The following is a 12,907-nucleotide window of genomic DNA, read 5'->3' as shown; positions in this document are numbered from 1 at the left end:
TTTGGATCCTGGGCACGGACCTACACCACTCATCAGCCATGCTGTGGCGACAACCCACATATAAAGTGGAGGAAGATTGGCACAGGTGTTAGCTCAGGGCTAATCTTCCTCAGCAAAATAAAAAATTATAAACTGAATTTCATCAAAACTAAAAATAACTGCTCTTCTAAAGATACTGTTACGAGAATGAAAAGATAAGCCACAGACTGCCAGGAAATATTAGCAAATCACGTATCTGATAAAGAACATATCCAAAATATATGAAGAACTTTCAAACCTCGATTAGAAAACAAGTAACCCAGTTTAAAAATGGGGAAAAGACTGGAATAGGCACTTCACCGGAGAAGACATGTGGACGGCAGATAAGCTCGTGAAAAGATGCTCCACATCATTAGACATGAAGGAAATGCAAATTAAACCACGGTAGGGCACCACGACACACCTCTCAGAATGGCAAGATTAAAAGCAAAAAGACAAAAAACTGACAAAACCAAGTGCTGGTGAGGAGCAGCTGTAGCTCTCATCCATGGCTACTGGGAATGCAAGACGGTGCAGCCACTTTGGAAAACAGTTCAGCAGTTTCGCATAGAATTAAACAAACATGATACAACCCAGAAACTCCATTCATAGGTATTTGCCAAGACAAATGAAAACTTACATTCAGACAGAAACCTGTACATGAATATTTATAGAGGGTTTATTTGTAATTGCCAAAAACTAGCTACCCAAATTCTGTCAACTGGTGCCTGGATAAACTGTGGCATGCCCCTGCTGTGGAATACCATTCAGCACTAAAAAGGAATGAACTAGTGATACATGAACAACATGGATAAATTTCAAATTTATCGTGCTAAGTGAAAGAAGCCACACTCATAAAAACCACAAACCATGATTCCATTTGTGCGACATTCCAGAAAAGGCAATGCTACGGGGACAGAAAACAAACCCGTGGTTGCCAGGAGCAAGAGAAGGGAGTGACAACAAAGGGGCAGGGGTTTTGGGGTGATGGGACTGTTCTATCTCAATTGTGGTGAGGGGAACACAATTGTATGCATTTGTCAGAACTCACAGAAGGTTACACTAAAAAGGGTGAATTTTACTGTATGTAAATTATTCCTTAATAAAAAGAAATGGGAAAGAAATCACTCAATACACATAAATAACAGAGAGCTACGCAATCTTGCATGTTTCAGATATTGATGTTATCACACTGAACATAAAATAAGCTTAAAAATGCTCAGTACATTGAAAACATCACAAAAGAATAAGATCAAGTAGATCTGAAAATGAACCAAATAAAACTTCTAGAAGTCAGAATATGATCATTGAAAATGAAACCCCAATCAGTGGGTTAAACTGTAGATTAGACAACGCTGAAGAGAGAATTGGTAAACTAGAAGACAGACCCAGAGAAATTTTCTAAATGCAGACAGAGAGACAGAGATGGAAACGTGAAATAAATGGTCCGAGCCATGGAAGACAGAGTGAGGAGGTCTAGCTTGTCTCCTGGAGTCAGGAAAAGGCAATATTTAAAGAGATACTTGCTGAGAATTTTCTAAAATGTTGAAACACATCTAAACTCACATCCAGAAAGTGAGTAAATATCCACTCTATGACTGATAAAATGGAACTGACCCCTGGAGCAGATAACACTGGACACGTAATTAAAGAAAGCTTTCCTAATGATTAACAAGCCTGATTCTGGAATTTATGAAAGCCCCAGCAGACAGATTGACACCCTTCCACACTGGGACACCAAGAGACCCCCAGTCGTATCCACGTAGAATGAAGCAGCTGACCCCAGGGTCTGGCCTGGGCTCAGGCCTAGAGGAGGGCCCCCTGGGCTCAGGTCCAGGCTGTCACTGTGGTTACTTCTGAGGCACACCAGGACGTCAACATTGGGGTGGCGGTGGCTGACTCACCCCTCCCCCAGCCTGGTGAGTTGTGGCTGCTGGGCAGGGTGACAAGTCCACCAAGTTGGAGGAACCCAGAGCTGGGGGCCCTCTGCCTTTGCAACCCCAGGCCCCAGAAATGGTGTATACCACCTGATGGAGTAATAATCCAGCCACATGTGGTGTCCAGGGTGCAGACCTGCGGTGGACTGCAGCAGTGCTCTGCGGCAGCCCAGCCTGGCAGCTGGGCAGAGGCCAGAGGAGGAGTCAGACAGGATGCTGACCTTCGCCTCCCCTATCAGTTGTGTCTGTTCCTGTGCACGGTCAACAGAAAGCCCTTCTCAGACCAGAGGAGATAGCGTCTGCTTTCAGGGGCCTTCCTGATAAATGGCCTGCTGGTTCTTGGGGTGCTGCCCTGAACACCAAAGGGCGGGTCAGAATCCACACCCACAGCAGGGAAGCGGTGACTGGAACATGCCAGCAGCACATACACAGAAAAATTAAATACCTGTGAAAAATTAGGCTACGAAATTGATTATAAAAGAAAAGTCCTTGAAAGGTGATACTGTCTTAAAACTTTCTGGATTTAGCAGCCCCTCCCGCTCTGGTCAGTCCCTAGAGCATGGTGGGCATCGGGAGGGGCTCCCACACCTTGGCTACCCTCGGCTGCGCCTCCCGGGCCCTAGGCCCCCTGCCCCCAGGCCACACCCCTGCAGCCTCCTCTCCTCAGCATCTGCGTCCTTCTCTCTCTGCTCAGCCGTTCTGGGCAGACACAGCATTCTGCTGTCTCCTCACCTTGATCCAAAACCCCTTTGAGCCTACTTTCCCCTCTCCTTCTGCTTTAAAGGAAAGCCCGAAAGGGCTGGCTGCCTTGCTCCCTCCACTCTTCTCCATCATCCTCTCTCCGACACACTGCACTCAGGCCACTGCACCCACCAGCTCTCCCGGGGCCAGCGCCTCTCACCAGCCCACCTCACTAGGGCCTTGGGGCAGCTCTGGCCCCCTCTCCCACCCCAGGCTCCCTCTCCTGAGAACAAGCCCCATACAGCAGGTGGTCCAGGAGAGGGAGGGGCCGGATTGCACCCTGGCACACCAGCTCCCCATGGGCCACACAGCTCCTGGAGGATGGGTTGGGGTTGACCGTGTCTCAGGTGGGTCTGGGCAGAGCTGCCCCCTCCCTTCTCAGCCAGCCTTGGCATCTAGAGCCCCTTCTTTTCCAGAATCAGAGGGAGTGACCATGGCCACCATCACGACCATACCTCCCCATGAAGAACAGATGGAAATCTCGCTGGGAGAGGTCAGCAAGTCCCACCTGCCCCAAGCCCACCTTCCTCCAGCTGTGTCCTCCTGACCCCCTCCCCCAAGGCAGCCTGTCCATTTGATCAGAGCTGGACTGGGCTTGTCTGGCTGCTGGACTCGCAGCCTCAGGGCAGCTTGCAGTCTCAGCTGGCATCTGGCCACCCCTGTCCCAAGCTGGGGCTGGGCAGGACCAGAGCAGCAGAGGCAGTGTCCTGGGTGCAGGGCACTAGGTCCAGCTCAGAGAAGATACCAACAGCAGAGCCTCCTAGGCTGAAGCATGGCGTGCATGTGTGTGTGCATGTGCATGCACATGTGTGTGCAAGGGCCGGGGGTTATCAAGGAGCGTGAGTGCACACACAGTGAGGGGAGCATTTGGGGCGGGGTTCAGGCTGCCCTTCGCCTCCTCCCCTTGACTGGAATCCTGGGCAATGAGTCCTGTTGGGGCAAGGCCAGGCTTAGGACCAAGTCTGTGTGGCCAAGGGGCTCCCCAGGGACACGGGTCCTGCCACCACTCACCCTCGCAGTGACGTGGCAGTGCTGAGGGCAGTGGGCAGCGCTTTGCTAGGAACAGGAAGCCTGACTGACCAGGCTCTTCCCGTGCAGGTCGCAGAGGGTGAGATCGGCCCCTTCAGCTCTGTCAAAGTGCCCGTCATCTTCACTCCGGTTATCCCAGGAGCCGTCCACACCAGGTTCAAGGTCGTGTTTAAGAATCCGCAATGCCCAACGGTGAGTATCCCACTGTCACCTTATGCATGTTGTCACCGCAGCTCTGACCCTTCCCTGGGCACGGGGTCCCTGTCCCCCTGCGTTCACTCCCCACAACCATGTGAAGCGGTTGCCTGTGCTGCCCATACTTGGATGGCTAGTTGGTGCCACAGATGGTTAGCACCATAGCCAACACAGACACACGTGAACACACTCAAGCACACATATCCATGCACACATGTGCACACCCACACACTCACACACTGAGTCCTTGCTCTTAATCACTAGAAATGTCTTTCCTAACTTGCAAGTAGTCAAAATTTTTATTTATTACTTTTTATCATTTATTTATGAGTTTATTAAATTATACTCAGAGAATATGACCTGCAAACTCTTTTTTTTTAATTTGTTGAAGTTTTCTTTGTGGCCGAAGGCAAGGTTGAGTTTATAACTGATGTGTGCATATGAAGAACATGTATTTGTTAGGAGCTGTAAACAAAGTTACTAACTGGGTCGTTGGCATTATCCATGTTCTCTCCACGTGTCTGCCTCCCCATGTCACGTCTGTGCCAGGCACTCCTCCGTGTCTAACAGCCGCCTCACTGTCCGCTGCGGGAGGGGAACCAAACCCCCTTCCTCCTGCTGCCTGTGTTGCTGTGGACCCCGCTGACCTGGTGACCATGACCAGGCCAGGCATGCCTCCCTCTGGTCCACATCTGCCTCGCATTCCCTTTGCCCTTCACAGCCGTCCTTCTCTTTTTTTTTTTTTTTTGTGAGGAAGATCAGCGCTGAGCTAACATCCATGCTAATCCTCCTCTTTTTGCTGAGGAAGACCGGCTCTGAGCTAACATCTATTGCCAATGCTCCTCCTTTTTTTTCCCCAAAGCCCCCATAGATAGTTGTATGTCATAGCTGCACATCCTTCTAGTTGCTGTATGTGGGACGCGGCCTCAGCATGGCCGGAGAAGCGGTGCGTTGGTGCACGCCCGGGATCCGAACCCGGGCCGCCAGTAGCAGAGCGCGTGCACTTAACCACTAAGCCACGGGGCCGGCCCCACAGCCGTCCTTCTCTATAACTTTGCATCTCTCATGGAGCTCAGGTGTCCTTCAGCCCAGAGTGTCGCTCTCCACTGCCGCTGGGAGGATCCAGGCACTTGCACAGTGAGAACTGACAGACTCTCTTTTACTCCTTCTATCTTCGTTTATGGTTATTATTTATTTCATGATATTGTTTCCTCTTTTTCAATTTTGTTTTCATTGGTTTGATTAAGCCACTATTTATTCTTCTTTTTCCCTTTATTTGGAAATTCTACTTTCCACTCCTGGAACGGTGCCGTCCCGCTCCCCAGCCTCAAGTACCAGGTGACTCTCTGTCCTTCTGTGGAAGGAGGACAGTCCTCCGGGATGGGCCGCACCCCAGCAAGACGCTCTCGCTTGCTTCCTCACCACCAAACTCAAGTGCAATTTGGGAATCCCTTTTATTTTCCCCCTTTCCTGCCCTCAACGCCTAGGCCTTACTCAACCATCATTAGAGTCTTGGGGATCCCTCCTGCTGTGCCCCACTGTCGGGAGTCCTCGCCCGACACCCGTGGCCCACATTGCCCGCAGGCGGCCGTCTCTGTCCAAGTGTGACTGTTTGGTGTGTGTGCTCACCAGGCTCTCCTCCCCTCTTCTCTCCATCGGAATCTCTGCGCTGGCACATTTCCCATAGAAATGAGTCTTTCAGGGGTCAGGGATTTGAGATGGGAATATTTCTCTATAACAGGAACCCCAAGGGATAGATGATACCCCACAATACCCCACAGTTCCCCACAGAGCCACACAATACCCCACAGAGCCCCACACTGTACCATAGAGCCCCACACTGCCCCCAGAGGACCCCAGGATACCCCACAATACCCCACAGAGCCCCACACTGCCCCACAGAGCCTCACACTGCCCCAGAGGACCCCAGTATACCCCACAATGCCCCACAGTGCTCCACAAACTGCCCCACAATACCCCCACAGAGCCCCACACTGCCCCACATTACCCCCACAGAGCCCAAAAGAGCCCCATACTTCCCCAGAGGACCCCAGTATACCCCACAATACCCCACACTGCCCGCAATGCCCCTGCAGTGGTGACAGGAGGGACCAAGGACCAGGAATGGGCACACGCGGTCCCTCTAATGGAGCGCACCGCATCAGCCTCCTGGGCTGAGGGGTGGATTCCAAGTCCTGCCTGCCCATTTCCCGAGATGGGCCCTGAGGTTCTGAGTTCTGCCCACCTGCAGACCCCTCCCTCTAGTGGTCTGAGGATGCTGCCTGCCGTCCCCCAGCGAGGAGGCCCCGTGCAGGCTGGCACGTCCTCATACGTCTATGCGGAACTCACCAGGACACGCCCGGGTGCACCGTTCTGACGGAGCCTGGTGGGCTCCTCTATTTGGGGGCTTCCATGCTGATGGCCCCCATCTGCTTCGTGGGCCCCTGGAACATCCTTCATCTGTCCTCCGGGCCTTGGGTCTTTCTTCAGCCCGGCATGTAGTGTGTCACCTCGTCCACCTGCTCGCCTGGCCACCGACTCAGGTGCTGAGGGTGCAGTCAGGGTGCCGCTCCTGGGCCTCGCAGACCCTCTGAGCAGCGGTCCCCTGCCACAAGTCAGCCCCACCGCTGTCAGCCACTCACACCACTGCCTTCAAGTGAAGCTGCTTTTCCTGAGGTCCTCGCATGACTCTCCCGGCAACTCCATTTCACTGGGCATGTGTGCTGTTTATTCTGTCCAGTCTTCTTGTCTCTGGCCCCGGAAATGGGTTGTATGTTTTGGCAACCCTGTGGCTAGAATCTGGTGGCTGGGGTGTTCTGAGTGTCACAAGTCCCACGGGTTGTGGGCTAGTGGTCTGGAAGGTGTGGCCACCGTCCCAGGCTGAGGGTCCTGGAGGAGGGTGTGCAGAGTTCCCTGCCCACGCAGCTTCATCCTGCCTCCCAGCCCCAGGGCCTCCTGACCTGCCAGGCCCCGGCCCCACCTGAGTGGGGCTGCTGTGCATAAGCTCTCCCTGCAGGACGCCCACAAACCCCAAACCTCCCGAGACCCAGGACTCAGAGGTTGACCAGGAGAAGCAGATGCCAGAGTCCAAGGTGGAGGGGGAGAAGTGCCCCCTCTTTCCCGGTCCCTTTGAAACTTCTGAGCGTCCGTTTTGTCTTGGCTGTGAAAGTTTCATCAAGTGTACACCTTTCTGTGTGACACATGATTTTGTAATAAAAGGGTCTTTTTAAACAGCTAAAAATGTTGATAGTTATGAAGCTGTGTGATGGGTACATGACAATGCACTGTACCATTCTATCTTTTTATCATTGAAAATTTTGATAATAAAAAGGATTTTTTTAATTATACGATATGAAAAGTGCCACAAAACTCCAAAACTTGGCTAGTTTAATTATCGACCTTCCAATACTTCTAAGACTTATAAAAACTCTACAGCTGAGTTCTGTATTAACGCTCTTTGGCATTGTCTGCTTTGCTGATGGAAATGCGTGTTGTTGAATTTACATGTTCAAATTCAGTTATATTTCAGAGTCGTTGGCATTGCTCTCGACGTGCCGGTCTGGGTGCCAAAGCCCAACGTGGACCTGAAGATATGCATGTACGACCGGCTGTATCAGGACTCTATCCTCGTCCACACGCGGTGAGCCCCGGGGTCAGGGAGCAGGGCACCCACGGGTGTGATTGAGTTAGGGACCTCAAGAAAGGGGGTCACCCTGGTTACCTGGGAGGCCCACAGGAATCCAAGGTTGTCACAGGAGGGAGGCCGGAGGGTCAGAGTCAGACCAGAGACTGGAAGATGCTGTGCTGCTGGTTGTGAAGATGGAGGAAGGGGCCATGAGCCAAGGTAAGCGGCGCCTCTAGAAACTAGAAAAGCCAGGAAACGAATTCTCCCTGGAGCTTCCGGAAGGAACCAGCCCTGCCCACACCTGGACTTTCCAGAAGACACTGGGTCTCTGAGCTCTGACTATGGCCGTGCTTCAGTCGCAGTGTTCTCATTTGTAAGAATTCCTCATCAGATTTCCTTTCAGGAAAACCGGCCCTGAACAAGCACGGCTGTGGAGACCCTCGCTCCGACAGTCGGGGCTTACGGCTCCGTGTGGCGCTTTTGTGTGCACTGAACACCCGGGGACAGCTGGGTGGTGAGAAGGGGCAAATCAGAGGATTAAACACACACAGTGTCATCTCGTGTCCCTTAACACGCTGCAGGTCGAAAGCGGCCCTGCGCCTGAAGTTCGAGGTGTGCGAGGAGCTGAGGGGCCACATGGAGCTTCTGCCCGAGACAGGCTACATCCAGGCCCTGTCGTCCTACTCGGTGCAGCTCAAGTTCCTGCCGCGGTGAGGGCCGGGAGGCCGGCAGGCACTCTGCCCAGCTGTCAGGGATCCCCATGAGAAGAGGAGGCTGGCGTGATGCATGGCTCATCGCTTTTATATTTCGTATATTTTGTAGCTCCTGCATGATTTAAGAACACCACTTATAGTTCAGTTTTACTGTTGTTTTACAAAATATGAAGAAGACAAGTACGTTCAAGAGCATCCTGTCTCTTTCAGACACTCCCTCCCGGAAGATGCAGGGAAGTATTTTGACAAGGAAAGCAGAGTTCTGGAGGCCCCAATGACAATATGGGTGGCTGACCAGGTCTGTGTGGGGCCCTTCCCAGGACTGCTGGGTGCTCTTGGGGAACAGGGGGCTGCTCTGGGGTCTGGGCTCTGTGCCTGAGTGAGGCCCCCAAAAAGACAAGGCCCTGGTTCTTGAGCCATCCTCACTTAGCCTCCTGGTGGAAGTTTCCAGTCACCTGACCAGCAGCCACTGCACAGTGGAGATGAAGGGAGGGTGTCTGTGGGTCAGAGAGAAGCCTCTGAGTGCTGTCCAGGGCCAGGCGGGGCTGTCCCCCAGGCACCCCAACCCGCAAACGCCCACGTGCACACACGCAGTATACCACGCGCCCACAGACACACGTACACCCGTGCACACACAATCCATCCACACTCACAGACCGAGGTGTGCATGTGTGTGAACATCCTCAGTATGCGCGCACATGTATGCACACACATGTGCACACACGTGCACTCACACTCCCACACCTCGCCTGCCTGCGCTCCTCCCCTCCTCTTTGGCACCCCTTTGTGATGGCTGCTTTCATGTCCTCCCAAGTCAGGGGACCACAGGGAAGTGGATTTCTTACAAGAGAGACTCGTGTGCATGAAAGGGCGTGTTGTCGCCCAGCAATGCGTGTGCTTTCTTACTTGGGAGACATTTGCATGAACCGCCTGCAAGTGACCGGGATGCACTTGCCTTTTGTGTTCAGATCAAACCTGTGGGGTTTACCGTCCACGCCATAGTCACCACCTCAGACCTGGAGCTCAGCCCCTCCGAGGTGGACTTTGGCTACTGCACCATCTACGAGGCCATCAGGACCGAAGTCAGCCTCTGCAACCACTCCCTCCTGCCTCAGGAGTTTGGATTCGTCGGGCTCCCCAAGGTACCTCACATGGTCAGGGAGGAGCATGGGGGTGTAGGGGCCAAGTCGGGAGGCTCTGGGGACAGGCCAAGGCAGCTGCTGCCCCAGGGTCCAGGTGCCCAGCACCAAGTGGCCTCACCCTTCCCCATACCCCACTCCCACCTCCAGGCACCTTGGCTGTGTGTCTCTCTCCACTTGTCAGTCTCCTCGTCCCCACTGCCTGCTATTGCTGCCTCGCCCTGCCTTTGCCTCTCTGCATCTGCTGGACCCGCAGGGCTCCAGACTCCTCTCCCCTCCCTGCCCTGCAGGGCAGCCAAGACGAGGCCCAGGCCTGTCTGCCCCTCCCTGGGCTGCCCTGCCGCCAACCCCACCATCCACTCACATACCCACACACACACACACACACACACACACACACACACACACACACTCACATACATGAAGACACACATACACTCAGACACACATACACACACTCACACACATGCAGACACACGTGCACTCACGCACACATATGCACTCACATACACGCACAAACTCATACACATGCACACACACATGGAGACACACGCTCACCCATGCGCGCAAACTCATACATATATGCACACGCTCATACACGTGCAGACATACACACTCACACATGTGCACACTCACATGCTCACACATGTGGACACATGCTCGCACACACTCATACACACTCATGCACACACATGCACTCACGTATACATAGACACGTGCACACACTCATACACACATTCTCGCACATGCGTGCACACACTCACATACATGCAGACATGCTCACACGTGCACACATGCTCACACATGTGCACACATTCACATACACATGCACACACTCCCACACACGCAGACGTACACGCTCACACATGCGCACACTCACACGTGCTCACACACTCATACACACATACACATGCACACACGCTCACACACATGCAGACAGACACACGTCCCCACTGCTCACACTCACACACTCTGCCACAGCCCTGCCACACACGTATCCATGCAGCCCCCTGTGAGACACCCAGCAGATCACTATGTTGCACTTTGGCATCGATGGTTTTGTTTGCCAGTTTGTGGACATCCAGCCCAATGATGGGTTTGGGACGATCCTGCCGCTGGAAACTCTGCAACTTGATGTGATCTTTCAGCCCACCAAGGCAAAAGACTACAACTTTGAGCTTGCCTGCAAGTCAGAGATCAACCGGTGAGCCTGGCGGGAGAGGGCACGTGGAGGGCCTGTGCAGCCAGCTTGGGTGCAGGGGGTTGCAGCCCCTCCCACCACTTTTGAGCCCCCAGCCATCCAGGCTGACCACAGGGCTGTGCTGGGCAACATTGCTGGCCGCAGGAACCTCAGACCCAGGTACAGACGCCTGGGATTCAGGGCCTTGCACACTGGCCCAGCTCACCCTTGTGTGTGAGCGTGTGTGTATAAGTGTGTGAGTTCATGTGAGCATGCGTGTGAGTGCATGTGTGTGAGTGTGAGCATGAATGTGTGAGTACATGTGTATGAGGGAAAGAGTGTGAGTGGTATGAGTGTGTGCATGCGTATGAGCGTGGACATGTGTGTGAGCGTGGGGGCGCATGTGTATGACTCTGTGGCTTCATGTGTGGACATGCATGTATGAGTGTGTGTTAACATGCACGTGTGGGCATGCAGTGAGCATGCAGGTGGTGTGAACATGTCGGGGGCATGCGTGTGTATGAGTATGTGAGTGTGCGTGTGTGTGAGCATGTGTGTGGTGTGCAGAGCACCCTCTGCACTCAGGAGGACCTGGGCATGAGCCCCACTTGCTGTAACATGCTGTGTGATGGGGCCACTCTTTGCACCTCCCTGAACCTCCATTTCCGCTCTTGAGAGACGAGACTGAGAAGGTGGTGGAGAGGGAGACATGAAGCAGGTCACAGAGGTGGTGGTCTGGGATATGCGGCCAGCTTTTGTTGCTGCCTGGGATTATCTGCCTCCAGTGAGGAATGTTTCGGAATGTCCCCCAGTGGGCACCCAGCCCCACATCAGGTGTCCTCCCCATGGAGCCCTGCTGCCCGCCTGCCCCTCTCCTCCTCTCTCATCCTGCCCCATCCACATTCCAGCCTGAGCTGCTGTCTGGTCCTGGCTGACAGCCCAGGCAGCCCTGAGTGGGTCAGGCTGGCTGGAGGCCTGGAAGAGCTGCCCCTCAGCCCTCAGACCGAGCCCTCGTCCAGCCCGGGCCATGGGCAGGACTGGCACGCCCCCTGGGTCTGACTCCCACACTCCTAGGGAAGCAGGAGTGAGTTGGTGGTGGTGAGGTTTTAGGGAGTGAAGTGCAGAGTCAGGACCCACAGAGGAAATCAAGGGGACCTGACTCTGCCCATCTGCTAGTCCCACCCTGCGCTGCCGCCCCTCCCACCAGCTCTTGTGGCCCACTAGTGTGCTGTGACACGTCTCTCTCCGCCTCCGGAAAACAAGTCCCACAAGACGCGGGGTTCCTACCTGGTCACTCACTGAGGCAACCCCAGTGCCCAGCACGGGCTCTGGCCCTCAGCAGAAGCTCTACGGGGGTTGCGGAAGCTCCAGCCATAAGGCCGCAGTAATTACAGCGGAGTGTGAGTGAACAGGCAGAGTCTGCAGCCCAGACGAGACCCAACTGCAGACCCTCAGCTGGGACCCTCATGTTCCCAGCATGTCCCCTGTCCAGCTCCCTGAGTGTGGCTACCTGCCAACTCCACTGGATGTCTGAAAGATGTCTCTGATCTGGTGTGTCCAAAGCTGGACGCCTCATCCACTCCCCACCCACTCCCAAACCTGCTCTACCCACTGCCTCGGCCTTCCTGTTGCTCAGGCCAGAACCCTTGGCCTCGTCCTGACTCTTAATTCTCTCACCTCACATCCAAGTTGTCAGTAAATCCTGTTGGCTCCACCTTAAAAATATACCTGAATCTCCTCCACACCCCAGACCTGTATGGCAAGGCTCCTCCTGTCTGGTCTCCCTGCTTCCACCCTGTGGAGCACATCCCTCCCATAGATGGCCTGCCCTCGCCCCACCCCTCCCCTGCCCCTTGCCCCGGACACACCTCCTGCCAGTCCACGAGTATCAGGCTCCACACAGCCCCCACCTACCGTATGGACGTGCATCTGTTCACCTGCTGAAGGACACTTAGGTCGGTTCCAGGTTTGGGCGTCCATAAACAAAGCCACTCTAAACATTCCCATGTTGGCTTCTGTGTGAGCCTGAGTTTTCATTTCCCTTGGGCAAATATCTGGGAATGGGATTGAAAGTAATATGGTAAATTTGTTTTTAATTTTATAAGAAGCCATCGAACTGTTTTCCAAAGTGGCTGTACCATTTTACATTCTTCCCAATAACGTATGGGTGTGTGGGCGCTCCACTTCCTCACCAGAGTTTGGCACCGTTTCATTTGTGTGTTTGGGGGATGGAGAGGCATTCTAATAGGTGTACAATAGCAGATGTGGTGTTGACAACGTGTGTTGGGGTAACAGTAGACGGTCGGCTCTGCCTTTTCTCAAGGTCCGGG

The 12,907-nt window shown here is 53.8% G+C and overlaps 1 protein-coding gene across 1 annotated transcript in view; it reads left to right on the top strand.

Moving 5' to 3' along the window:
• CFAP74 (cilia and flagella associated protein 74) overlaps positions 1-12,907 on the top strand; it is a 65,118-nt gene that overhangs the window by 42,821 nt on the left and 9,390 nt on the right. Inside the window, exons 18-24 of the mRNA XM_058552002.1 lie at positions 3,113-3,189; positions 3,795-3,917; positions 7,439-7,560; positions 8,127-8,255; positions 8,469-8,556; positions 9,227-9,400; positions 10,468-10,601. Of these exons, the coding sequence (XP_058407985.1) occupies positions 3,113-3,189; positions 3,795-3,917; positions 7,439-7,560; positions 8,127-8,255; positions 8,469-8,556; positions 9,227-9,400; positions 10,468-10,601 (847 nt within the window). The remainder of the gene's footprint in view (positions 1-3,112; positions 3,190-3,794; positions 3,918-7,438; positions 7,561-8,126; positions 8,256-8,468; positions 8,557-9,226; positions 9,401-10,467; positions 10,602-12,907) is intronic.

The sequence above is a fragment of the Diceros bicornis genome, chromosome 13, assembly GCF_020826845.1.
Source record: "Diceros bicornis minor isolate mBicDic1 chromosome 13, mDicBic1.mat.cur, whole genome shotgun sequence".
NCBI classification, from domain to species: Eukaryota; Metazoa; Chordata; class Mammalia; order Perissodactyla; family Rhinocerotidae; genus Diceros; species Diceros bicornis.
The sequence above is the reverse complement of the archived record's forward strand: the minus strand, read 5'-3'. Positions and strand labels throughout refer to the sequence as shown.